Source organism: Physella acuta, unplaced genomic scaffold, assembly GCF_028476545.2.
Source record: "Physella acuta isolate Inbredline_101_S28 unplaced genomic scaffold, ASM2847654v3 ptg001147l, whole genome shotgun sequence".
In the NCBI taxonomy this organism is placed as follows: Eukaryota; Metazoa; Mollusca; class Gastropoda; family Physidae; genus Physella; species Physella acuta.
Window position 1 is genome coordinate 231359 of NW_026732664.1, and position 27196 is coordinate 258554.

General features: G+C 39.8%; 3 protein-coding genes across 3 annotated transcripts in view; 1 reads left to right on the forward strand and 2 right to left on the reverse strand.

Annotated features, from left to right (window-relative positions):
* LOC131956398 (mucin-5AC) overlaps positions 1-3183 on the reverse strand; it is a 34589-nt gene extending 31406 nt beyond the window's left edge. Inside the window, exon 1 of the mRNA XM_059320814.1 lies at positions 3018-3183. The gene's annotated coding sequence lies outside the window, so the exon portion shown is untranslated. The remainder of the gene's footprint in view (positions 1-3017) is intronic.
* A 2657-nt stretch (positions 3184-5840) lies between these two features.
* LOC131956395 (protein starmaker) lies at positions 5841-11250 on the forward strand. Its single transcript, XM_059320801.1, has 3 exons — positions 5841-6173; positions 7071-7238; positions 8080-11250. Exons 1-3 carry the CDS (start codon positions 5909-5911, stop codon positions 9405-9407), a joined length of 1761 nt encoding a protein of 586 aa, XP_059176784.1. The 5' UTR covers positions 5841-5908; the 3' UTR covers positions 9408-11250.
* Positions 11251-11932: 682 nt separating this feature from the next.
* LOC131956396 (hydroxymethylglutaryl-CoA lyase, mitochondrial) lies at positions 11933-22147 on the reverse strand. The gene is made up of 10 exons (XM_059320802.1): positions 22031-22147; positions 18517-18585; positions 18225-18332; positions 18033-18128; positions 17855-17913; positions 17008-17097; positions 16419-16482; positions 12927-13115; positions 12705-12830; positions 11933-12137 (listed from the first exon to the last, which is right to left on the reverse strand). The coding sequence occupies exons 1-10, from the start codon at positions 22115-22117 to the stop codon at positions 12033-12035; spliced, it is 993 nt and encodes a 330-aa protein (XP_059176785.1). The 5' UTR covers positions 22118-22147; the 3' UTR covers positions 11933-12032.
* Between the last annotated feature and the right edge of the window lie 5049 nt (positions 22148-27196).

Below are 27196 nucleotides of genomic sequence, written 5' to 3' on the forward strand. Positions count from 1 at the left end.
GTAGATAGCCAGTGTAGATAGTGTAGATAGCCAGTGTAGATAGTGTAGATAGCCAGTGTAGATAGCCAGTGTAGATAGCCAGTGTAGATAGCCAGTGTAGATAGCCAGTGTAGATAGCCAGTATAGATAGCCAGTGTAGATAGCCAGTATATATAGCCAGTGTAGATAGCCAGTGTAGATAGCCAGTGTAGATAGCCAGTGTAGATAGCCAGTGTAGATAGTGTAGATAGCCAGTGTAGATAGCCAGTGTAGATAGTGTAGATAGCCAGTGTAGATAGCCAGTATAGATAGCCAGTGTAGATAGCCAGTGTTGATAGCCAGTGTAGATAGTGTAGATAGCCAGTGTAGATAGCCAGTATAGATAGCCAGTGTAGATAGCCAGTATAGATAGCCAGTGTAGATAGCCAGTGTAGATAGCCAGTGTAGATAGCCAGTGTAGATAGTGTAGATAGCCAGTGTAGATAGCCAGTATAGATGGCCAGTGTAGATAGCCAGTGTAGATAGCCAGTGTAGATAGCCAGTGTAGATAGCCAGTATAGATAGCCAGTGTTGATAGCCAGTGTAGATAGCCAGTGTAGATAGCCAGTGTAGATAGCCAGTGTAGATAGCCAGTGTTGATAGTGTAGATAGCCAGTGTAGATAGCCAGTGTAGATAGTGCAGATAGCCAGTGTAGATAGCCAGTGTAGATAGCCAGTGTAGATAGCCAGTGTAGATAGCCAGTATAGATAGCCAGTGTAGATAGCCAGTGTTGATAGCCAGTGTAGATAGTGTAGATAGCCAGTGTAGATAGCCAGTATAGATAGCCAGTGTAGATAGTGTAGATAGCCAGTGTAGATAGCCAGTATAGATAGCCAGTGTAGATAGCCAGTGTAGATAGCCAGTGTAGATAGCCAGTGTAGATAGCCAGTGTAGATAGCCAGTATAGATAGCCAGTGTAGATAGCCAGTGTAGATAGCCAGTATAGATAGCCAGTATAGATAGCCAGTGTAGATAGCCAGTGTAGATAGCCAGTGTAGATAGTGTAGATAGCCAGTGTAGATAGTGTAGATAGTGTAGATAGCCAGTGTAGATAGCCAGTGTAGATAGCCAGTGTAGATAGCTAGTGTAGATAGCCAGTATAGATAGCCAGTGTAGATAGCCAGTGTAGATAGCCAGTGTAGATAGTGTAGATAGCCAGTGTAGATAGCCAGTGTAGATAGCCAGTGTAGATAGCCAGTGTAGATAGCCAGTGTAGATAGCCAGTGTAGATAGTGTAGATAGCCAGTGTAGATAGCCAGTATAGATAGCCAGTGTAGATAGCCAGTGTAGATAGCCAGTGTAGATAGCCAGTGTAGATAGCCAGTGTAGATAGTGTAGATAGTCAGTGTAGATAGCCAGTATAGATAGCCAGTGTAGATAGCCAGTGTAGATAGTGTAGATAGCCAGTGTAGATAGCCAGTGTAGATAGTGTAGATAGCCAGTGTAGATAGCCAGTGTAGATAGCCAGTGTAGATAGTGTAGATAGCCAGTGTAGATAGCCAGTGTAGATAGCCAGTGTAGATAGCCAGTGTAGATAGCCAGTATAGATAGCCAGTGTAGATAGCCAGTGTAGATAGCCAGTGTAGATAGCCAGTGTAGATAGCCAGTGTAGATAGCCAGTGTAGATAGCCAGTGTAGATAGCCAGTGTAGATAGCCAGTGTATATAGCCAGTGTAGATAGCCAGTGTAGATAGCCAGTGTATATAGCCAGTGTAGATAGCCAGTGTAGATAGCCAGTGTAGATAGATCTAGCTAGTGTAGATAGCCAGTGTAGATAGTGTAGATAGCCAGTGTAGATAGCCTATGTAGATAGCCAGCCAGATTGAAGCAGTTTGCCGTTTTGTTGGCAGATATTATCATTATCTAAAATGTGATATTTTGAAATAAAAATTAATTTAAAAATATTTTAAATCCTGCTACTAGATTAACCTTTTTATCCTTTATTCCGCCTCAGACATGTAAATCTGTCACGTGTCTAATGAACCGAGTAACCCCGCCCTCCCATTGGTTCAAGAGGATGTTTTAAAGCTGTTTATTTGCAAAAATATGTTCAATAAACAAAGCTGTTTATTTACAAAAATATGTTCAATAAACAAAGCTGTTTATTTACAAAAATATGTTCAATAAACAAAGCTGTTTATTTACAAAAATATGTTCAATAAACAAAACTATAACAAGACTAACTACGTCCTATGTATCAATACATTTTTAAAATACAAGCAAAAATAAAAATATAAAAAAATGGATACGGATTTTGACAGACAGACAGACAGACGGACGGACGGACGGACGAACGGACGGACAGGCAGGCAGACAGACAGACAGACAGACAGACACACCAGCTAACGTAAGCTACAGAGGCGTAGCGAGGGCGGGGCGGGGGTGCGGACCGAACCGAGTGACACCATTTAGAGGGGTGACACCAAGGCAAAAAATTGCGAATGGACAGAAAAAAAAAGCCTTTTACCAGTTCCTTTAATGATTAATTAAAGTTAAATAGTCTTTCAAGTACAAATCGACAATTATTACAAGGGGGTCGAGGTGACACAATGACGTCCGTAAACGTACAAACTATAAACACACACACACACACACACACATATATATATATATGTATATATATATATATATATATATATATATATATATATATATATATATATATATATATATATATATATATATATATATATATATATATATATATATATATACTTTGTACACCGGGTGACACCTGACCTAGCGACGCCACTGGTAAGCTACATATAACAATTACATATGTAACATATATATAACAGTAACATCCACATCGTGTCAATCATTAATTTAACATACACTTACAAATACTTTACACTTTATTCACGTATTTCACAACTCTTAAATATATTTACATTTTTAAATAACAAAAATTAGACAATCATACATTACTTATATTTAACACAAATTAAACAATCATATGTTACTTATATTTAACACAAATTAAACAATCATACATTACCTGTCATGAACAGTTTCTCGTTTATTCCTGTTCGAAAAATATTTTGCACTGAAAGGTTCCTATACGTTATATTTAAACCCCACTATCTACGTCAATGATATATGTATTAAAACGTAAAAAAAAAAATCACTCTCCACACTTAGATCATACGTGTATGTGTGTTTAGCCGATCTGTATTAACTATCCCACTGGATATTAGATTCCCTATCTGTTTCTTGGTGTTTTGTGACAGTTCGGTTATTAGACTATTCTGAATTACCTCCTGTCTATTTGTCAAAACACGTAAAAGATTTAGCAAAAAATATTCGCTTTAAAGGGCATAAATTTACGCTATAAACGGGTTTTCCCAGTTGGTAATAGGTATCAAAAGAAAATATTAGCGTCACGGTGCGTGCAAGTTTTCGCTTTTGGCCAAAGCAAATATATCGATTTTTATTCAAAGACTTGATAGGGCGGAAATATGGCATTCAATAAAAAGTTGTGGAGATAGTTAAAAGGCGAAAGGCGGGCTGGGTAAACGATCCAATGGTGCAGGAAGATAATGTCCCTGTTTGTGCCGCTCTCCTGTTCACGTAAGCGCGTCATTGGTGTTGGTGATATTTCTGTCTACTCGTTTAGTCTGTCTGTCTGTCGGTTCGTCCATCCGTGAAGAGTTACAGAAGATTGGAATGGAGAAGTCTTCGATGTGACTTCAGGCTAATCCTTGCTGCAGATACACTGGGGGCTTCAAGTGTTTATTGAAAGGGGGCGTTTTGCTGCTTAAAGTAATGCCCTAGAGCACCCCCACTACATACCATGTGACGAGTCTAGAAGTCCCCTCGACCCCTTGCTCCTGTGAGCACAACCCCCCCCCCCCCACCACCACCACATACCATGTGACGTGTCTTGTAGTCCCCTCAACCCCCTGCTCCTGTGAGCACCCCACCCCCCCCCACCACCACATACCGAGTGACGTGTCCCCCCTACGTCTTTACGAGCAGCTCAAGAGCCACAACCTGCGTCCTACAGGTGGACAAGTGGTTCAACTGTGCGACTCGTACATGGCCATAAACACCTTCAGTAGGTGCTTTAATCATATTCAATAGGTGCTTTAATCATATTCAATAGGTGCTTTTAACACCTTCAGTAGGTGCTTTTAACACATTCAATAGGTGCTTTTAACACCTTCAGTAGGTGCTTTTAACACATACAGTAGGTGCTTTTAACACCTTCAGTAGGTGCTTTAATCACATTCAATAGGTGCTTTTAACACATTCAATAGGTGCTTTTAACACATTCAATAGGTGCTTTTAACACATTCAATAGGTGCTTTTAACACATTCAATAGCGGCTTTAAACACATACAGTAGGTGTTTTAACACCTTCAGTAGGTGCTTTAATCACATTCAATAGGTGCTTTTAACACCTTCAGTAGGTGCTTTTAACACCTTCAGTAGGTGCTTTTAACACCTTCAGTAGGTGCTTTTAACACCTTCAGTAGGTGCTTTTAACACCTTCAGTAGGTGCTTTTAACACCTTCAGTAGGTGCTTTTAACACATTCAATAGGTGCTTTTAACACATTCAATAGGTGCTTTTAACACCTTTAGTAGGTGCTTTAATCACATTCAATAGCGGCTTTAAACACCCACAGTAGGTGCTTTTAACACATTCAATAGGTGCTTTTAACACATTCAATAGGTGCTTTTAACACATTCAATAGGTGCTTTTAACACATTCAATAGGTGCTTTTAACACATTCAATAGAAGCTTTAAACACATACAGTAGCGGCCCTACAGTAAAAACAGTTTAGTATTATTTTATCAAATCAAATATATAAAAAAAACGCCCTCAACATCTCCTCGAAATCATCCGGAATTGCCATGGAAACAATGAAAGTCAGAAGAATTGTTTTCCATGATAAAATACACTCTAGCGGTCAGTGGTGGTCATCTATAAATGCCGTGACACTCATTGTGGAGGGGGGGGGAGAGGAGGTCCGGATGTCTTGATGTGTGAAGAATCGTGAAGGTGGGCTTTTAAAAAAGGTTTTTAGACTAGAATCTAGCATTAAAGAAAAAATATATTGTTATGAAAATTGATCTAAATTTGCTAAAAATTACAGTATTTAAATATTAATAACAACAGTAATGTAGATTCATATACAAAGGGAAACTACTGAGTAATTTCGGCGAAAATCATTCTATGTTGGTTATTTCCCCTTATTAATTTGCGCGTGGTTTTTTTTTGGGGGGGGGGGGGGGGGGGGGTCTGCAAGTTTTAAACAAAAGTTTTCAACTCAACCCCACCCTCCTCCATCATTACTCATTCGGCGCCCCGAGGTTACACTACCCTCGCCATTGCGAGCATGCGATTTCAGTTCTGTCACTAGCCCAACTTTTGACTTACCTGTGGGCCTATCACACCTGTGGGACTATAATACCTGTGGGCCTATGATACCTGCAAACTGGAATATGAAGGTGAAACACAGGGAGTGTATTGTGTATCAATAATATGTGAGTTTCTACAGAGGTATTTTTAAAACTCCTCCCCCCACCCAATTTACAGACTTTTAAATGTCTGACAATAAAATGGCATAATCAGGAAAAGACATTACATTGTCACATTAGATGAATTAGATATAGATCTAGATCTATAGGCCTATTTTTCTTAATAAGCGCCATGTCAAGGTGTCAATTAAATTTTAAAAGAAGTTCTTTTTTCCCAAGACGTCTTCTAAAATGATTTTTTATTGCACGAACCAGAAATGAAAGAGAAGTAGGTCAACCTGAACCTACAAAACCTAACCAGGTAAGATATTGACCCCGCTACGGTTGGTGAACCAATGGACGATAAGCTGTAGTCGCTGCCAACCAATCGCACGTTGTCGCACGAACGCTTCATGTCGCCAAGATGGCGATCAAGACCAAAACATTCTCTCTGGCAGGCCTGGCTTGCACTGTCCTCTGTGTCGTGGCCATTGTCGTGTCGTTCGCTTCTGACCGGTGGGTTGTGTCCACGGAGAAAGAGGTGTCCGGTTTTAAAAATATTGGACTGTGGTCAGCGTGTTTCTCACGGTACAGGCCGCCTGCATACGCCTTGGTGGACAAGTTTTACGATGGCTGCTGGTGGGTTCTAGACAGAGAGATGGACGATCTGAGAGTGTTCCTGTTTCCGGGTTAGTATTTGTTGATGTTCCTAGTAGGCCTAGTTGTCTAGTTGATCTGCTCTCTACTGACTTCCAATCTTCTGCCAAAGTCCTAGAAGATCTAGATCTAGATCTACTAGGATGTCCGTGATAACTCGACTGTAACCTTAATGTAGCTTGTCTCACCTGAGACAGGTAAGGTTTTGATTGGGTTACCTATTTCTTCAGAAATGTCTTACCTGGAGGGACCTGCTAGATTCAGTAGACTTGAAGAAGGGCTAGATAATTTTTTTTTTAGTTGTCTACTGCAAGCATTTATGACATATGTCTTATAGTGACATGTATTATTAATATTTTATTAATTGGCCTACTCATTAATTTAATTAAGAGTCATTATTGTGAATGTATGAATGAATGTGCCATTGTTGGGGGGGGGGGACAATTTTCAATAAAATCCTGTATGTCAACCCGTGGCATCGCTAGGTTGGGTGTCACCCGGTGCAGCATCTCATGGTGTCACCCGGTGCAGCACCTCATGGTGTCACCCGGTGCAGCACCTCATGGTGTCACCCGGTGCAGCACCTCATGGTGTCACCCGGTGCAGCATCTCATGGTGTCACCCGGTGCAGCACCTCATGGTGTCACCCGGTGCAGCACCTCATGGTGTCACCCCTCCACCACCAAAGAAAAAATGTATATCCTCTATATGGGATATATATATATATATATAAATATATATATATATATATATATATATATATATATATATATATATATAATAGGCCTCTATGTATAGTTGCAATACTAATACTTGTTCCATAAGTTAAACATCTTCTGATGTGCTGTAACCTAAAGTTAAACATCTTCTGATGTGCTGTAACCATAAGTTAAACATCTTCTGATGTGCTGTAACCTCTTGTTCCACAGGCTGGTTTGTGGGCACGCAGGTTCTGGTGTCCATTAGTTTGTTCTTTGAACTACTGGCCACCATCATCCTCATCGTCAACATCATCAACTGTTTTCTTTACCACCCTCTCAAGCTTCAGATCACCAGGGGCCTGTCTATGTCAGCTGCCATTTTACATGGACTCACAGGTGGGTGGAGTCTACTTCATGTCAATCATTACATCAATTAGTAGGTGGGTGGAGTCTACTTCATATCAATCATTACATGCCTTAGTAGGTGGGTGGAGTCTACTTCATGTCTATCATTACATCAATTAGTAGGTGGGTGGAGTCTACTTCATATCAATCATTACATGCCTTAGTAGGTGGGTGGAGTCTACTTCATGTCTATCATTACATCAATTAGTAGGTGGGTGGAGTCTACTTCATGTCCATCATTACGTGGCATAGTAGGTGGGTGGAGTCTGCTTCATGTCAATCATTACATGCCTTAGTAGGTGGGTGGAGTCTACTTCATGTCAATCATTACATGACTTAGTAGGTGGGTGGAGTCTACTTCATGTCAATCATTACATCAATTAGTAGGTGGGTGGAGTCTACTTCATGTCCATCATTACGTGGCATAGTAGGTGGGTGGAGTCTACTTCATGTCAATCATTACATGAATTAGTAGGTGGGTGGAGTCTACTTCATGTCTATCATTACATCAATTAGTAGGTGGGTGGAGTCTACTTCATGTCAATCATTACATGCCTTAGTAGGTGGGTGGAGTTAATTTTGTGTCAATCATTACATGGCTTAGTAGGTGGGTGGAGATAATTTTGTGTCAATCATTACATGAATTAGTAGGTGGGTGGAGTCTACTTCATGTCCATCATTACATGGCATAGTAGGTGGGTGGAGTTTATTTTGTGTCAATTATTTTGCACTGTTGGTTGTAGTTTATCAGCAAACTTCAACCATTTATACAAACTTTCACACATTCATTGTTCTTTCTAAAGCAATTCTTACATTTGATTGTCTCCCTTAGGGATCCTTCTTGCTGTTGCTGTCATCATGTTTGGGGCAAGGGCTGATAACTCCAGGACATGGCTTGAGAAACCGGACCAGAATTATCTCTCCTGGTCATTTGGAATCTGTGTGCTAGCAGTTTTTCTGGCCATCATAGCCATGATGTTCCAGTTCTTGGAGTTCTTCAGATACCGCCTAGAGCACGGTCAGGTTGACGAGCCCAAGGTTTACTTCACCAAGGACCCCCCACCTGCCACTAATTACGCGTACTCTCATCAAAACAACTCCCAGTCCAGCATCAACACTGCCCACAGTCTCAAGTCCCCAGCCTATGCCAGCAGGTACCAAGGGTCGCAGTCGTCCATTAATGCCAGACCTCCTGACACAACATTTGCAGTCAGTGGCAGGGGTGAGGTGTACATCAATGGGCTGGCCAACCCTCCGCCAGCCTACCACTCCCCCAGGACCAACCCACGCTCGTCCACCTACTCACAGAGGCGACAGTACGATGACCCTGACTCCCAGAGAGCTGTAGACAAGAACGGGACACAAAAATCTGGCGCAGGCCGCGGCAATGATTACGAGGAATCAAAACAAATCAAGCAGCCCGTATTGCCTGAGTATGTTAAAAAAGGTGATGAGAAGAAAAAGTCATTCAGCGACTCTTCAGAAGGTTCAGACGTTAGTGATGGTGAGGCTGAAAAAAAGAAAATGAATGTTTCCAGTGTCAAGAAAAAGAAAAGTTCAGAGAGTAAGAAATCCAAATCCAAGAGCAGGTCAGATTCCGAGAACAGGAAGAAGAAAAAGAAGTCTGATGAGAAGGACGATAAACGGCGTTCATCTAAAAAACACAGAAGTAAAGATGAGGATTCAGATGAAGATAGGTCAAGGTCAAGAAGTCGAAGGCGGTCAAGCAAGGGAAGTTCACCCCACTCCAAGAGACGCAGTAGCCGATCACGTGACCGAAGTCGCTCAAGAGACTTAAATTCAACGTATTCCGACTCTGATGCTGGGTCTGTACGCAGTAGGTCACGTCGCAGACACGACAAGGATGAAGCCTTCAGTAGGAAAGATGGCAAAAGACGATCTGCTTCAGAAGATCGATCAAAAAGTAAAAAAAAACATTCAAGACGAGAAAGCAAAAAGCCAGGCCACTACAGTGAGGATGATATATCTGGGTCAGAGTACAGCAGCAGACGTAAGACCAAATCACACGGCAGCGAGTCAGGACGGGTAAAAAAGTCCAGGTCTCGTGAATTTTCTGATAATGAAAGTGTTCAGAGCAAACAGAGTAGACGTACAGTTGATAAACCAAAGGGGACGTACTCCAGCTACTATGAGTACTAACTTAGTGAACATTAATTAAAGGCAGTTTTGTGTATGTGAGCATTTTGTTCTATTTTTGGCATGAAATCTAATGTAAAAAAACTCATGTAATTTCTGTAAAACAAATGTACTGTTTTATTTTGCTGGTTCAATATCACTATGAAATAGATTTAATGAAATGTTTAATTACAATTAATTATTGGTAAGGTTTTAACTTTAACCTAATCTTGCTCAATGAGTTTTTTATGAATGTTGTTGTACATAGACAAGAAGAATGGCTCAACTAGTGAAAGTATTTTGTGTAAATGTTTTTGTTGAAGAATGGCTCAACTAGTTGAAAGTATTTTGTGTAAATGTTTTTGTAGAAGAATGGCTCAACTAGTGAAAGTATTTTGTGAAAATGTTTTTGTTGAAGAATGGCTCAACTAGTTGAAAGTATTTTGTGTAAATGTTTTTGTAGAAGAATGGCTCAACTAGTTGAAAGTATTTTGTTTAAATGTTTTCGTTGAAGAATGGCTCAACTAGTGAAAGTATTTTGTGAAAATGTTTTTGTTGAAAGAGTGGCACAAATTGTTGGATATTTTCAGTCTTGGATTTTTATTCCCAATAGAAAAAGACCATGTAATTTTTCCTTCGTTTTTAAAGCATTCATTACATTTTGTATACCATCCTAAACAGGTTAGGGCCTGAGTCTAGAGAAAATGTTTTTGGTAGTTGAGCCACAATCCTTACAGTGACTTACAATAGCATCAATGATCTCATTACTTGTACATTAACCAACAGACTGTAGCCATTCTGGTTGTTCAGATTTATTTGTTTTTACTGAAGCTCTTAAAAACATGTCTTTGTTGTTAGGCTAAGATTGTGTAACACTACCTGCCATTGTTAGGCTAGGCTAAGCTTAAAAAAACCAAAAGTATTTCATGACTAGTGTCTTCAGTTTTATCCAACCAGAAACATGTACTGTACATAGGCATGTATAAACCAGCGTCAAACATACAAGCGTGTACATAGTGGACGAACATTTGGAACAGAATACTCTAATGTGTGATCTATGGCTATGGCTCTTGTAAAATGTTGGTGACTATTTAATGATCTGTATAGAATGTTTTCTTGTAAATATTTTTGTTTTTAACATTTAATACACACCACCACTTTGAATGTGACTTCTAGATCAGAATTGCCTACACAAACTAAACATTCCATTTCTCAAATTTGTACAAAACTATATATTTTGGTAAAAACATTCATAATTTTACACTATTGTTATTTATAAAATGTTTGAATGCAAATGTTTTAATTAATTTCTTTACAATCATACACTATATAATTAACATTAAAATTTAATTAGAATATCGTATCATTTTGAGCAATTAATTAGTGTACCTGTCAATGTGCATTGACTTTTTTAGAGATTTCCCCCTAATTTAATATTCTGTAGCTTTTAAAATGAGCTCCTTTATTTATTCAGTTTTTTTTTTTGCTTGCATATGAAACTTTTATTAAAAACATTTTCCTGTGAAAATTAGAAAGTGTTCTTCAAAGTTTGCAGCAAAAAATTAAGATGTATACAAGTATTGTGTAGATCACAGGGCCTTATGAAATACTTTGTGTTACCTTCACTAAGCAGCAGGTTATGCAGTTTACAATCATCCTGATTTTTGTTCATATATTTTTAAAGTTTGTATATTTTTAAACACAGGCATATTTTATACCTAAAGTTTGTACATTTTTAAAAACTGAGGCATATTTTAATATTTGTCAGATTCCCGCCTTGTACTTGCTCTAACATTCCATTATAATCTTTGTACATTCAAAAGATGAAACTTTTATACAGATTTTTTGTAAATAAATTATTGTTGAATCCCTGAATTCCTGTTTTTTTTGTGGAGTTAAAATAGCATGACAATGGCACCACAGACAGTATTTTGAGGACTAAGAGGAACAATCCAAAACAGACCCCTTGTAATGGGAGTTGTGTCCCATCTCAATGCTAGAAAGTTGACAATTTTAACAAGAGGAACCTGTTATATGAAAACTAGACCACCTTTGTCTTTTCAGAAAAATATAACTACAATTTGTTTTAGTCTAGTAACTGGATATATTTTAAAGTTTCAATCCTTACTAGCAAACAATTTCAAGAAACCTGACAACAATTACTTACTGGTGATTTTTTAAATTTATTCTTGGTAAAGCACCACTAGTTTTGGCTACACACTGGTAATGGTCTTGTAACATACAACAATAATACAAATGGTACATTCAAAATGTTTTTTGATCACAAATTTATGGTCCAACATTTTCCTTTGATAATGGCATGGTCTATATCCATTGATCTAGAATATCAGTTGAGCCTAATATACAGACTGGTTCAGTTGACAGCATCTCACAGACCAGTTGAATGAAAGCACTAAAGGTCCACTTTTAACTTTATATGACTTACAGACCAAAATGGTTTAACAATTCTACACAAATTTTGTTTTACAAATTTAAAATAAATAATATAACTAACATTAACAAAATAAATGTTCAGTTTAGGCAACAACTGGCTACAATTTATGCATTTTATTACTGGATATTTTGTTTGCTTGGCCTGGTAAGTTTTCCAAATGCAGTAAAATAAATATTTTGTTTATTGCACATTTCTTAGAGTGATGATTTGGTGGCTTGAGTGACCTTTGACCCTGACTTTCTTCCTAGGGCTTTAGAAATATACTGGCCGGCATCAATCAGCTTGTGTATATCTACACCCTGTGGGGGGGGGGGGGGGGGACAAAAATTGTTTTAACAGTAGGCAAGACATTTGTTGAGCTACATCTAGTGGTGGTAAACACAAGCCCTACCCACCCCTACACAATGACAATAACCTTTGTACAACACCCCCAGAGACCTGACTCTCTAACACCCCCAAAGACCTAACCCTCAAACAACACCCCCAAAGACCTAACCCTCAAACAACACCCCCAGAGACCTAACCCTCAAACACCCCCAAAGACCTAACCCTCAAACAACACCCCCAAAGACCTAATCCTCAAACACCCCCAGAGACCTTACCCTCAGAATGGTCACCCCATTCATCATGTAAACATTAAACTCACTGTTTTAATGGCCACCCCATTCATCATGTAAACATTAAACTCACTGTTTTAATGGCTAGCCCATTCATGATGTAAACATTAAACTCACTGTTTTAATGGCTAGCCCATTCATCATGTAAACATTAAACTCACTGTTTTAATGGCTAGCCCATTCATCATGTAAACATTAAACTCACTGTTTTAATGGCCAACCCATTCATCATGTAAACATTAAACTCACTGTTTTAATGGCTAGCCCATTCATCATGTAAACAACATCTTCTGTCGAGACATTCCCGCTGGCACCTTTAGCATATGGACATCCGCCAAGACCAGCAGCTGAACTGTCAAATATTTTTATCCCCATCTGCAGAGAAACAAACCCAATGTTGATGCTCCAGAAATAACTCTAGTTGTAGCTCCCATGTGGATGTGTGTAGAAAATACAGTCAGTAACACCCACCTGTAGGGCCGCTAATATGTTGGCCAAAGCTTGACCGTACGTGTCATGACAGTGTATGGCCAGCCGGTCAATAGGCACCATCTTGGACACCACAGAGATCAGATTCCTCATGGCCCCAGGGGTCCCCACCCCAATGGTGTCACCCAGAGATATCTCGTAACAGCCAATGTCCAGCAGGCTCTTGGCCACCTGTCAACATCAGCCAATACAACAGTGGTCAACATCAGCCAATACAACAGTCAGTGGTCAACATCAGCCAATACAACAGTGGTCAACATCAGCCAATATAACAGTCAGTGGTCAACATCAGCCAATACAACAGTGGTCAACATCAGCCAATACAACAGTGGTCAACATCAGCCAATACAACAGTGGTCAACATCAGCCAATATAACAGTCAGTGGTCAACATCAGCCAATACAACAGTGGTCAACATCAGCCAATACAACAGTCAGTGGTCAACATCAGCCAATATAACAGTGGTCAACATCAGCCAATACAACAGTCAGTGGTCAACATCAGCCAATACAACAGTCAGTGGTCAACATCAGCCAATACAACAGTCAGTGGTCAACATCAGCCAATACAAGTCAGTGGTCAACATCAGCCAATACAACAGTGGTCAACATCAGCCAATATAACAGTGGTCAACATCAGCCAATACAACAGTCAGTGGTCAACATCAGCCAATATAACAGTGGTCAACATCAGCCAATACAACAGTCAGTGGTCAACATCAGCCAATACAACAGTCAGTGGTCAACATCAGCCAATATAACAGTGGTCAACATCAGCCAATACAACAGTCAGTGGTCAACATCAGCCAATACAACAGTCAGTGGTCAACAACAGCCAATACAACAGTCAGTGGTCAACATCACCTAATATAACAGTCAGTGGTCAACATCAGCCAATACAACAGTGGTCAACATCAGCCAATATAACAGTGGTCAACATCAGCCAATACAACAGTCAGTGGTCAACATCAGCCAATACAACAGTCAGTGGTCAACATCAGCCAATACAAGTCAGTGGTCAACATCAGCCAATACAACAGTGGTCAACATCAGCCAATATAACAGTGGTCAACATCAGCCAATACAACAGTCAGTGGTCAACATCAGCCAATATAACAGTGGTCAACATCAGCCAATACAACAGTCAGTGGTCAACATCAGCCAATACAACAGTCAGTGGTCAACATCAGCCAATATAACAGTGGTCAACATCAGCCAATACAACAGTCAGTGGTCAACATCAGCCAATACAACAGTCAGTGGTCAACAACAGCCAATACAACAGTCAGTGGTCAACATCACCTAATATAACAGTCAGTGGTCAACATCAGCCAATACAACAGTGGTCAACATCAGCCAATACAACAGTGGTCAACATCAGCCAATACAACAGTCAGTGGTCAACATCAGCCAATATAACAGTGGTCAACATCAGCCAATATAACAGTGGTCAACATCAGCCAATATAACAGTGGTCAACATCAGCCAATACAACAGTCAGTGGTCAACATCAGCCAAAATAACAGTGGTCAACATCAGCCAATACAACAGTCAGTGGTCAACATCAGCCAATACAACAGTCAGTGGTCAACATCAGCCAATACAAGTCAGTGGTCAACATCAGCCAATACAACAGTGGTCAACATCAGCCAATATAACAGTGGTCAACATCAGCCAATACAAGTCAGTGGTCAACATCAGCCAATATAACAGTGGTCAACATCAGCCAATACAACAGTCAGTGGTCAACATCAGCCAATACAACAGTGGTCAACATCAGCCAATACAACAGTGGTCAACATCAGCCAATACAACAGTCAGTGGTCAACATCAGCCAATATAACAGTGGTCAACATCAGCCAATACAACAGTCAGTGGTCAACATCAGCCAATATAACAGTGGTCAACATCAGCCAATACAACAGTCAGTGGTCAACATCAGCCAATACAACAGTCAGTGGTCAACAACAGCCAATACAACAGTCAGTGGTCAGCATCACCTAATATAACAGTCAGTGGTCAACATCAGCCAATACAACAGTGGTCAACATCAGCCAATACAACAGTGGTCAACATCAGCCAATACAACAGTCAGTGGTCAACATCAGCCAATATAACAGTGGTCAACATCAGCCAATACAACAGTCAGTGGTCAACATCAGCCAATATAACAGTGGTCAACATCAGCCAATATAACAGTGGTCAACATCAGCCAATACAACAGTCAGTGGTCAACATCAGCCAATACAACAGTCAGTGGTCAACATCACCTAATATAACAGTCAGTGGTCAACATCAGCCAATACAACAGTGGTCAACATCAGCCAATACAACAGTGGTCAACATCAGCCAATACAACAGTCAGTGGTCAACATCAGCCAATATAACAGTGGTCAACATCAGCCAATATAACAGTGGTCAACATCAGCCAATATAACAGTGGTCAACATCAGCCAATACAACAGTCAGTGGTCAACATCAGCCAATATAACAGTGGTCAACATCAGCCAATACAACAGTCAGTGGTCAACATCAGCCAATACAACAGTCAGTGGTCAACATCAGCCAATACAACACTGGTCAACATCAGCCAATATAACAGTGGTCAACATCAGCCAATACAACAGTCAGTGGTCAACATCAGCCAATATAACAGTGGTCAACATCAGCCAATATAACAGTCAGTGGTCAACATCAGCCAATACAACAGTGGTCAACATCAGCTAATATAACAGTGATCAACATCAGCCAATATAACAGTCAGTGGTCAACATCAGCCAATACAACAGTGGTCAACATCAGCCAATACAACAGTGGTCAACATCAGCCAATACAACAGTGGTCAACATCAGCCAATACAACAGTGGTCAACATCAGCCAATACAACAGTGGTCAACATCAGCCAATACAACAGTCAGTGGTCAACATCAGCCAATACAACAGTGGTCAACATCAGCCAATACAGCAGTCAGTGGTCAACATCAGCCAATTCAACAGTGGTCAACATCAGCCAATACAACAGTGGTCAACATCAGCCAATATAACAGTCAGTGGTCAACATCAGCCAATACAACAGTGGTCAACATCAGCCAATACAACAGTCAGTGGTCAACATCAGCCAATATAACAGTGGTCAACATCAGCCAATATAACAGTGGTCAACATCAGCCAATACAACAGTCAGTGGTCAACAACAGCCAATACAACAGTGGTCAACATCAGCCAATACAACAGTCAGTGGTCAACATCAGCCAATACAACAGTCAGTGGTCAACATCAGCCAATATAACAGTGGTCAACATCAGCCAATACAACAGTCAGTGGTCAACATCAGCCAATATAACAGTCAGTGGTCAACATCAGCCAATATAACAGTGGTCAACATCAGCCAATACAACAGTCAGTGGTCAACATCAGCCAATACAACAGTGGTCAACATCAGCTAACACAATAACACAAGAGTTCTTAAGGTTACCTGGGCCACTTTTTCTGGCTTGACATCACCTTCATACGGACAACCCAGCACGCATGAGACATACCTGTGTAGGTGAATTTATAGTATACTTGACACATACATGCGTACATAAAAAAGCAGGTAAAAAAAATAGCTAACCCAACACTTATAAATAAATTCATTAGAAATTTGAGATCAATAACACAGAAAACATTTTTTTCCCAACAACAACGATTGATTTGTGGTCTGCGCTTTCTTCAGTAAATAATAAGTAATACAAAATGGCTGTCCTGTGGTGTGCATTAATATTTGAATGAATTCAATTTTACTACCATCGGTCACTTTTACTACCATCTATCAATTTTACTACCATGTGTCACTTTTACTACCATCTGTCAATTTTACTTCCATCTGTCAATAAAATTTGCTTTATACATTCACTTTAAACAGAATATATTTTTTCTACACATTATAAAACTACACAGATTGCAGATGTTCTGAAATATGGTTGTGACAAATATATCATTAAATACACAAACTTGTATCCATGGTAATGATTTAAGTAGTCTACAGATATTGAATGTGATTATGACCTGGGTAATGAACTCACCCCCTCACTGGAATGTTGGCTGACCTCGCTGCCTGTGTAACTTCCTTAAACCTTTCAACAGATTCTTCAATCGAGCAGTTGATATTCTTCCTGAAATCAATACATTGACTATGGAATAAATCCTACTTTCTAAAATTAATACAATTAATCATTAATTTGGCCAAAAAAAAAATGAGTTTATTGCAAAAGTCACAATTAGACTGAAACACTTAAATCTGCAGCACACTAACATCCAGGCTAGAGATTTTCTTTGAACATGTTTGTAGAGAAATGTAACACAACTAGGGAAATTGATGGATCTAAATAGTTTTATAGAACCCAATTAGGGAACAGTGGATAAGTCAACTATGAGGGAACTGGATAAGTCAACTATGAGGGAACAGTGGATAAGTCAACTATCAGGGAGCAGTGGATAAGTCAACTATCAGGGAACAGTGGATAAGTCAACTATCAGGGAACAGTGAATAAGTCAACTATCAGGGAACAGTGGATAAGTCAACTATCAGGGAACAGTGGATAAGTCAACTATCAGGGAACAGTTGCTGGATAAGTCAACTATCAGGGAACAGTGGATAAGTCAACTATCAGGGAACAGTTGCTGGATAAGTCAACTATCAGGGAACAGTTGCTGGATAAGTCAACTATCAGGGAACAGTGGATAAGTCAACTATCAGGGAACAGTTGCTGGATAAGTCAACTATCAGGGAACAGTGGATAAGTCAACTATCAGGGAACAGTGGATAAGTCAACTATCAGGGAACAGTATCTGGATAAGTCAACTATCAGGGAACAGTATCTGGATAAGTCAACTATCAGGGAACAGTCATTGTGAACTTAATGAACTCACTTGCTAAACGATTCTGACGCAGCACCAAATATAGCGACCTCTTGAACTTCTGCGGCCAGCTGTAAATCACAAACACATATTAGAACACATGTTCACAGCATGAATACTTTTTTAGATAGATATACATCAAGAACAAAAGGAGAGAAAAATCCTCCAGTCTAACAGTTTGAAGACTTACCGCAGACTGAAAGCCCTTTAAATTTGGCGTGAGAGCAGAGAACACTACACCAGGTCGACGTTTTAAGCATTTCATTACTTCGTTGTGATCTGCCATCTAAAAATATAATGGGGCAATGAACAAGTTGGAAAAAGAGCTGTACATCTAGAATTATGTTTTCTGTGAATGAGGTGGTCTAGTAGTATCTGGTACCTGAGGAACCCACTTGGGTGAGACAAAACTTGTAGCTTCAATTGTTGTAAGCCCAGCGTCTGCCAGTCTGTTGATAAATTCAACTTTGACCTCTGTTGGAACAAGTCCCTGTTGGAATATAACGTGAGAGGTAAGACTAGCTAAAGGGTTTGGTGCTTCAGATATAATACCTAGATTTAAAGCCTAGATAAGATCTAGCCTACAAACAATATAAACATTTCCAAGATTTGAGCCAACTGAAAACAATTGTAAAAAGTTTTAAAATCAGATTATGCCAAGTCTCTCAACTTACAGCTTCATTCTGCAAGCCATCCCTGGGACCAACCTCAACTATTTTGACAAAGCTTGGGAGACCAGCAAACTGAAATAGAAACAATACAACCCCAGTCTTAGTCTCACAATGTCACACAAACAGAGGCGTATCCAGGTTTTCGTTGTAGGGGGAGCGAAAAGAGCAAAAAAAGGCGCCTAATTTTTAACACGTTCTATATACGTGTATTTTATATATATATATATATATATATATATATATATATATATATATATATATATATATATATATATTACTAGCTGTATGTTATTTCTTCGCTATGATGTAAAATAAACTGAAAGTAGCACTTTTAAGAAATAAGAAAAAACACACAATGTAGGCCGACAAAACAAAAATTGTATCAATCTGAACAAAAAAATATACACACACTACAACCAAAAACAATGAACGTAACACAATCTGTTTTGTAATTCTTGTAAAAAAATTTCTTACAAAATAATTCCTGGGAAATTATTTAAGACAAGTGAAATAGGGGAAATAATCACTCTCTTAGTATAAATATGTATTATCTACACATTTAATTATAAATTTCAAAACAAATAAATAGTTACTTTAGAATATACTCAAATTGTTTAACACTATTCGTGTTTACAATTTTTTTTTTGTCTATAATCAAAATTTAATATATCGTCATCATAAATGCTAAAGTATTACAGCATAATGGAAATTTTTTTAAATCAGAGATTGTATAAAACCACACTTTTCGTTATCATAGAAAAACATTCGGAATAACAGTCTACAATTAACTAAATTTCGGTCTTGTAGTTCAGATCATATATTTTTAATTAACTACTGCTTCTTTGTGTTCTTTAAAGAACATTTTTTAACATAGTGATAGGTATGGGTTAGATCACTGTATTGATCACACACCTTTTTACTGGTAATTGCAAAAACAATATTCTCAGAGTTTTACGTTTAAAAAGCTAATTTTCTGGCGGCATGGTACTTTGGTACATCATTACGTGTTTTTCTACATGTACTTAACAGATCAGTTCGGGGTGGGTAGGGGGGGGGGGGGGGGTGGGTTCAACTTCATTCACCACTGTCCGGTCACTTTAGATCAATTATTCAACCCAGTGTATACCTAGGTGTGACATTAATGTCGCTCTACACAATTGTGGTGGTGAAGTGTGTGTGGGGGGGGGGGGGGGAGATAACCAACTCAGAGTGAATATAGCGTCAGTTTTTAGATGACTTTCCTAAACATACATATATACAGTGGTGTAGCGAGGTCGGGTGTTGTAAACGTAGACACTACTAGACTAGTACAATAATGCTTAATTGCTGCATGAAAAGAAAACTTGTGATTTACATAGATGTGCCGACCAAAAATATTTTTTTAACAAATATCATTGTTTAAATCTTTGAGTTTAAAAAGTTTCCAAAAAGGCGCCACTTTGCTGAAAATGGCCAGAGGGGGAGCGGCCGCTCCCCCTGCTCCCCCCCTGCGTACGCTACTGCACACAAACTAAGTAGTTAATGGCGATGATATTTGACAAAATCTTAAAATAGTAGGACAGGTATATTTGGTTTAACTTTTAAATAATTTTTTTATCTGAGTGAAGATTATAGTTCAAAGGAAAGGATGCCTTTGATATAATAGCCAATCAAATGTTATATACAAAGATTATGTGACCAAAAATTTAAATGTCAGGGTGACATTTGAATGTACATTGTACATAGGTAAGGTTTCATCCAAACATAACATACTTTTTAAATATTGTTTTACCTCTCACCTCCCACCAGTGTAACGAAAAGCCAGACCCCCACCCCTAAAATGACATCAGCCTAAAACCCCTGATTGTATTTTTAGTTTAAAAAAAATATTTCTTTCTAAAACATTTTTTATGCTGGATTAAAATAATAATAAAAAAAAAACATTTTCAAAAATTTGGTTTCTGACACTTAAGAATGCTAAAAGTGTGTCTTAACACTTTCTGAACACCCACCCGTAATTACGAAATTCTCCCCTGGCTGTGTGATGTTGTTTATGGGTGACCCGCCCTTAAACAGAAATTAAATAACCTATACATAATTCTATATTGTAGGCCCTAATAGTAATGATTACTTTTTCAAAACAATTAATAAATTATGTTTGGAAAAGGAAGCAGTGTTTATTTCCTTTGGTTTTAACTGTCTATAGATTAAAAATGCCCAATAATTCTAACACTTCGCGGCATGGCAGAACAGTGATATGACTGACCAAGAAGCTCCAAGTTCAAATCCCAAGTATAGTACTTATTATAAACTATTACGAGCTGACCCGCGACGTAGCATACGCCACTATTTAGTTGTTTGAATTCCTATTTTTCAGTAATTTATAATTTGTCAATTCGACACTACTAATAATGCATTGGAAAATATTTTGCTTTAAACACTAGCAGTAGCTAGTGAAGGACGATTATCCTCACCCTTACTTTCCACTCCTCTCTCCCACTGTGAAATTCGGAACTCCAGATTTTCATCGGGCGCTAGTTTGTAACCGTTTCACAGAGAAACAAACTGAAAGTATCGTATTATTCCGCTGCCATTCTACTCTAATATGTATGAGTCATTTTGTATTCCTACGCATAGTATTTGAGATATTCATGTTTTAGTGACGAGCCTTCTTGCGATATATTTCCCCTATTTTCTAGCCCGGGGTTACCTGTTCCTGCTCAAGTAACGATCATATTTTATATGTCTTAATCCAATTTTAATAGCTAAAATTAATTGACACCTTTAAACGTGTTGTTGATTGTATTATTAATTAATAGACTGCAAAACCAAATAAAATACACTTTAATTAAATTTATTAACTACACATTACGGATGACCCAGTAATAACCCAAGGAACGCAACTTTAATAATCATAACAAAGGGACGTAATAATTACTAACAAGACAAAACCTAACATTTGTTTAGACATGCTTGTATGTGGAGACACAAACTAGTTCTAGAAGAAGTAGATGATCGAAATAATTTAAAACAACAAAAAAATGTATTAACTATACACTAGTAGATCTATACACTACAGATTCTAGATTCTAGACTTAGCTTGAAATGAAATATTAATATAGATCTAGTTTTTATATTAGAGCATCTAGATGATCTAGAATCTAGATCTAGGCTAGTCTAGCTCAAGTCATTGGTTACGCGGCGAGGATAAACCACCCGAATCGTTATCCAAGCTGCGGCCACCCCCCTTTGACCTCTCAAGTTGCTTTAGTACTACTTTAGTAGCCTTACCTTAGCTAAAGTAGGGCCTAATTAATGAGTCTGACGGTCAAATGACAAATGAGTTAGTTACTAATTAGTAATTAGTAATTAGACTAAACTACTGACTACTGACACTACTGAGAAAATTAAAAATATAGTTTTATTAAATAGCGATTTAAAAAAAAAACAACTTAGATTTGGATCTAGATCTAATCTAGATTCTAATCAAGAGTACTCTGGCCAGAAGCTAAAATTTGTAAAATTTTGTAATTCTTACAGCGACAGGTGCATAGTTTGAGCATAGACGCTTTACACCACTGTTCAGGATTTCTCTTCCTATCCTAAAACTCATAACAGAGGCCATGTTTTGGAAAAATCAATGTTAAAACTAGAACAGGAAATTGTATAGAAGTAGATCTAGAATCTAGATCTAGAGATCTAGAAATAGACATTGTTGTGAAATGTAATCTTGTAGAAAATAAAATCTACACATTTAAAATAATTTAATTTAAAGAAATTTATTAATTTCAATGAAAAAACGTCGTTTCAGTATTATTCTGGAATTAATTGCAACATTTCGTAATAGGCCTATACTAATAATAAGTATTAGTAATTAGTAATTACTATCGATATTTTAAATTAAAAACAAACTTTTAGCATACATTTTCTTTCGTTCATCTGTTAATAGCTTTGTCGTAGAATAATGAACAATATACAAACATGACGTAAAGAAAAAGTGAAAAAAAAAAATAAAAAAAAAAATATTCACATTAAAGTAAAATAAAATTTAAAAAGCTCTTACTTTTATGGTCTAAGGGAAGTAACTTAATAAATTTACATTAAGCGTAGTATTTTCAAAGTTGTCCCCCTTTCTACACGATTACAGGCTATTATCGTCTTTACTTTTTTGGAAGTTTTTGTGCCCAATAGACACGGGGCCACCTAAAAGGCTATTAATTTCTTCTAAATAGTATTATGGCCTAGTTATTGAACATAATATTATATTAATTCCCTCATAAAATTATTATCAAAGTTAATTTATCCTGACCTGAATAAATATGTTTGTTTTCTTACGTTTAAAAACAGCACTCATTCGATGTGTAAATAAAGAGATACGATACGATACAGGTAAGATAAAGAATGCGATACAGGTGAGATGTAGAACGCGATACAGGTAAGAGGTACAATACAATACAGGTAAGAGATACGATACAGGCAAAATATATATTTCATCAACTTGCCTTTATTAAAAGTTAGGCCATAGTCGCTTATAGTTGCTAGAAAATACACTTTAAGATATATAGGTTAGTTAAGGCTAGCCTTACGACCTTGATACTATTCTTAAAATGCATTTTTTAATTGCATATCTACCTCGACATGAATGGATGTTTTACTAAACACAATTAGCTTTCAATCGTAAAATTTAGAAGAAAAAAAGCTGCTAATGGGCTCTGTAGCGTAGCGAGGGGGGGGGGGGACGACATATGTCCCCGGGCGCAGACCTTAGGGGGCGCCAAAATGGGTTGGAAAAATAAATTGAAAGGTTGAGGGGGGTACAAATCGAAAGTTTGAGGGGGGGGGGGTGTGCAAATCGAAATCTTGAGGGGGGGGGGGGTGCAAATCGAAAGTTAAATGTGTATTGATCTAAAAATCTAGACTAACTTTATGCGTTTAGCGCCTCTAGTACAGGCGGTGGGGAGCTACTTTGCAAGTGCCATAACATAAAGTTTGTTATCTCTCTTGTGTATTTTAATAATGAGAAGTAATTCAATTTAGCATATTTTTTCAGAAAAAAAAACTAAATTAAAGCTTAAAGTAGTTTTACCTCGCATTGTCCAAATCTTTTCGAAGTGACAATAATAAAATTGTAATAATTTACGAAAACAAAATAAAACACATTCTACGGATGTTTAAGGGAAGCAACTAGAAAAATACTGAATGTTAAAAAATTTCTTTGGTTATTTCCCTTTGACCATAAATTTCAACTATTTTCCAAGGACATTCGATTATTGCCCTTTGACCCGTGAATTTGTGGCTTTACAAAATATAAATACAAATGCATAAATGAAATCACTAAGAATAAAGTTTGTGAGTCAGATGAATCAGCATGGCTATGTTTGTGAGTCAGATGAGTCAGCACGGCTATATTTGTGAGTCCGATGAGTCAGCACGGCAATGTTTGTGAGTCAGCACGGATATATTTCGGCTCAATCTGACGCCGACATGATGTTGAGTTGCCGTACAACCCTTGTCAATACTCAACAAAAATCTTGTTTGTTGCTAAATGGCTACAGCATGCAGTTTAGGGTTGGGGAATTACAATCAATTAGTTAACGAGCTGTAGAGTCTGTTGATGCCTGGGCCAAAGGGAAACAAAGGCAGACATCACCAGACAATATAAAACATCAGAAGACATCACAAAACATCACAAAACATCACAAAACATCACAAAACATCACAAAACATCACAAAACATCACCAAACATCAGAAGACATCACAAAACATCAACAGACGTCGCAAAACATCACTAGACACCCCCATACATCACAAAACATCACCATACATCAACAGAAATCACAAAACGTCACAAGACATCACGTGACATCACTACTAGACATCACCATACAAGCCAAGTGTTCACTTTCAGCCCTCTACAAAAGAAATTGGAACTGTCGAAGAAAACCTTTGCTCCATCCTCCGTGTCACTTAAGAAAGACAATAGACGGTCTAAAATGTACTTATTTCATTTTTAAAGTTAATAATAACACAGTAAACCTTCTGAATTGTATACATTATGTTATACATATCCTAGAATATAAATGACGTAATTTGTCAGACTAAAAAGGGAGCAGCTCTAAATGGCAAAACATTTCATCAGTCGCTGGGCCTTTGTTTGCCTAGTGTCGAGTCTATTTGAATATGTGGACGTTATATTTGACATCTAGCACACGGCTCGCATGTACCTACACAGATGTGTGTTTGACATCTAGCACACGGCTCGCATTTACCTACACAGATGTGTTTGACATCTAGCACACGGCTCGCATTTACCTACACAGATGTGTGTTTGACATCTAACACACGGCTCGCATTTACCTACACAGATGTGTGTTTTTCTTACTGAGTGGAGCTGGGGCCTAGATGAACAACAAGAGCAAAATTTGACGACAAGCATCACCAGATTTAATCAAAACATCTACAAGTGACAAGTCAACCATATGTTTTACGATTCACTGCACACGGGGTTTATTACAGCTATTTGTAGACGGTTGGTTGATCATGTGGGTCTGTTGGTCACGTGATTGGTTGATGACGTCACGTTTGGCTTGAGGCGGCCAGCACACTGGTGTCGTCACATCCTGTTTTAATCTGATGTTTACATGCCTGAGTGCTGACGTGTATATGTTTGTGTATATGTGTGTATGTGTACATATCTCTGGCCATCTGGCTACTTTAAAGACAACCTGTGTTAAAAACACACATTTGTCTATGTGTGTGTATATGTGTGTGGGTGTTTTCTCAACTTAAGCCGTCAGAGATAGCTACCAGGTAACCAATAACAGGATACGACACACACTCACAGAGACACACACACAAATTGGTGGTGTCCCAACTTGTTCGACAGGTGTTGATCGTAGCTGGTCTAGTCGGGTGTTGATCGACAATCTTTGTGTGAGGTGTATTATGTAGTTCCTACTCTTTTGAAAATCACATCAAAAATTTATAATAAGATGGTGTGGGGGTCATTGATCTGGAGATGGTGTGGGGGTCTGGTGATGGTGTGGGGGTCTGGTGATGGTGTGGGGGTCTGGTGATGGTGTGGGGGTCTGGTGATGGTGTGGGGGTCTGGTGATGGTGTGGGGGTCGGTGGTGGTGTGGGGGTCGGTGGTCTGGTGGGGGTCTGGTGATGGTGTGGGGGTCTGGTGATGGTGTGGGGGTCTGTGGTCTGGTGATGGTGTGGGGGTCGGTGGTCTGGTGATGGTGTGGGGGTCTGGTGATGGTGTGGGGGTGGGTGATGGTGTGGGGGTCTGGTGATGGTGTGGGGGTGGGTGATGGTGTGGGGGTGGGTGGTCTGGTGATGATGTGGGGGTCTGGTGATGGTGTGGGGGTGGGTGGTCTGGTGATGGTGTGGGGTCTGGTGATGGTGTGGGGGTCTGGTGATGGTGTGGGGGTCTGGTGATGGTGTGGGGGTCTGGTGATGGTGTGGGGGTCTGGTGATGGTGTGGGGGTCTGGTGATGGTGTGGGGTCTGGTGATGGTGTGGGGGTCTGGTGATGGTGTGGGGGTCTGGTGATGGTGTGGGGGTCGGTGGTCTGGTGATGGTGTGGGGGGTCTGGTGATGGTGTGGGGGTCGGTGGTCTGGTGATGGTGTGGGGGGTCTGGTGATGGTGTGGGGGTCTGGTGATGGTGTGGGGGGTCTGGTGATGGTGTGGGGGTCTGGTGATGGTGTGGGGGTCTGGTGATGGTGTGGGGGTCTGGTGATGGTGTGGGGGTCTGGTGATGGTGTGGGGGTCTGGTGATGGTGTGGGGGTCTGGTGATGGTGTGGGGGTCTGGTGATGGTGTGGGGGTCTGGTGATGGTGTGGGGGTCTGGTGATGGTGTGGGGGTCTGGTGATGGTGTGGGGGTCTGGTGATGGTGTGGGGGTCTGGTGATGGTGTGGGGGTCTGGTGATGGTGTGGGGGTCTGGTGATGGTGTGGGGTCGGTGGTCTGGTGATGGTGTGGGGGTCTGGTGATGGTGTGGGGGTCTGGTGATGGTGTGGGGGTCTGGTGATGGTGTGGGGGTCTGGTGATGGTGTGGGGGTCTGGTGATGGTGTGGGGGTCTGGTGATGGTGTGGGGGTCTGGTGATGGTGTGGGGGTCTGGTGATGGTGTGGGGGTCTGGTGATGGTGTGGGGGTCGGTGGTCTGGTGATGGTGTGGGGGTCTGGTGATGGTGTGGGGGTGGGTGGTCTGGTGATGGTGTGGGGGTCGGTGGTCTGGTGATGGTGTGGGGGTCTGGTGATGGTGTGGGGGTCTGGTGATGGTGTGGGGGTCTGGTGATGGTGTGGGGGTCTGGTGATGGTGTGGGGGTCTGGTGATGGTGTGGGGGTCTGGTGATGGTGTGGGGGTCTGGTGATGGTGTGGGGGTCTGGTGATGGTGTGGGGGTGGGTGGTCTGGTGATGGTGTGGGGGTCTGGTGATGGTGTGGGGGTCTGGTGATGGTGTGGGGGTCTGGTGATGGTGTGGGGGTCTGGTGATGGTGTGGGGTCTGGTGATGGTGTGGGGGTCTGGTGATGGTGTGGGGGTCTGGTGATGGTGTGGGGGTCTGGTGATGGTGTGGGGGTGGGTGGTCTGGTGATGGTGTGGGGGTCTGGTGATGGTGTGGGGGTCTGGTGATGGTGTGGGGGGTCTGGTGATGGTGTGGGGGTCTGGTGATGGTGTGGGGGTCTGGTGATGGTGTGG

Bases quoted from the DNA above. Each gene is read 5' to 3' on its own strand.
- LOC131956395 (XM_059320801.1), top strand. From the start codon at position 5,909: ATGGCGATCAAGACCAAAACATTCTCTCTGGCAGGCCTGGCTTGCACT. The intron at 6,174-7,070 runs GTTAGTATTTGT...CTTGTTCCACAG, and splicing joins GAGAGTGTTCCTGTTTCCGG to GCTGGTTTGTGGGCACGCAG. The intron at 7,239-8,079 runs GTGGGTGGAGTC...TGTCTCCCTTAG, and splicing joins CATTTTACATGGACTCACAG to GGATCCTTCTTGCTGTTGCT.
- LOC131956396 (XM_059320802.1), bottom strand. From the start codon at position 22,117: ATGGCCTCTGTTATGAGTTTTAGGATAGGAAGAGAAATCCTGAACAGT. The intron at 18,333-18,516 runs GTAAGTTGAGAG...ATATTCCAACAG, and splicing joins ATGGCTTGCAGAATGAAGCT to GGACTTGTTCCAACAGAGGT. The intron at 17,914-18,032 runs GTAAGTCTTCAA...TGTGATTTACAG, and splicing joins TAAAGGGCTTTCAGTCTGCG to CTGGCCGCAGAAGTTCAAGA.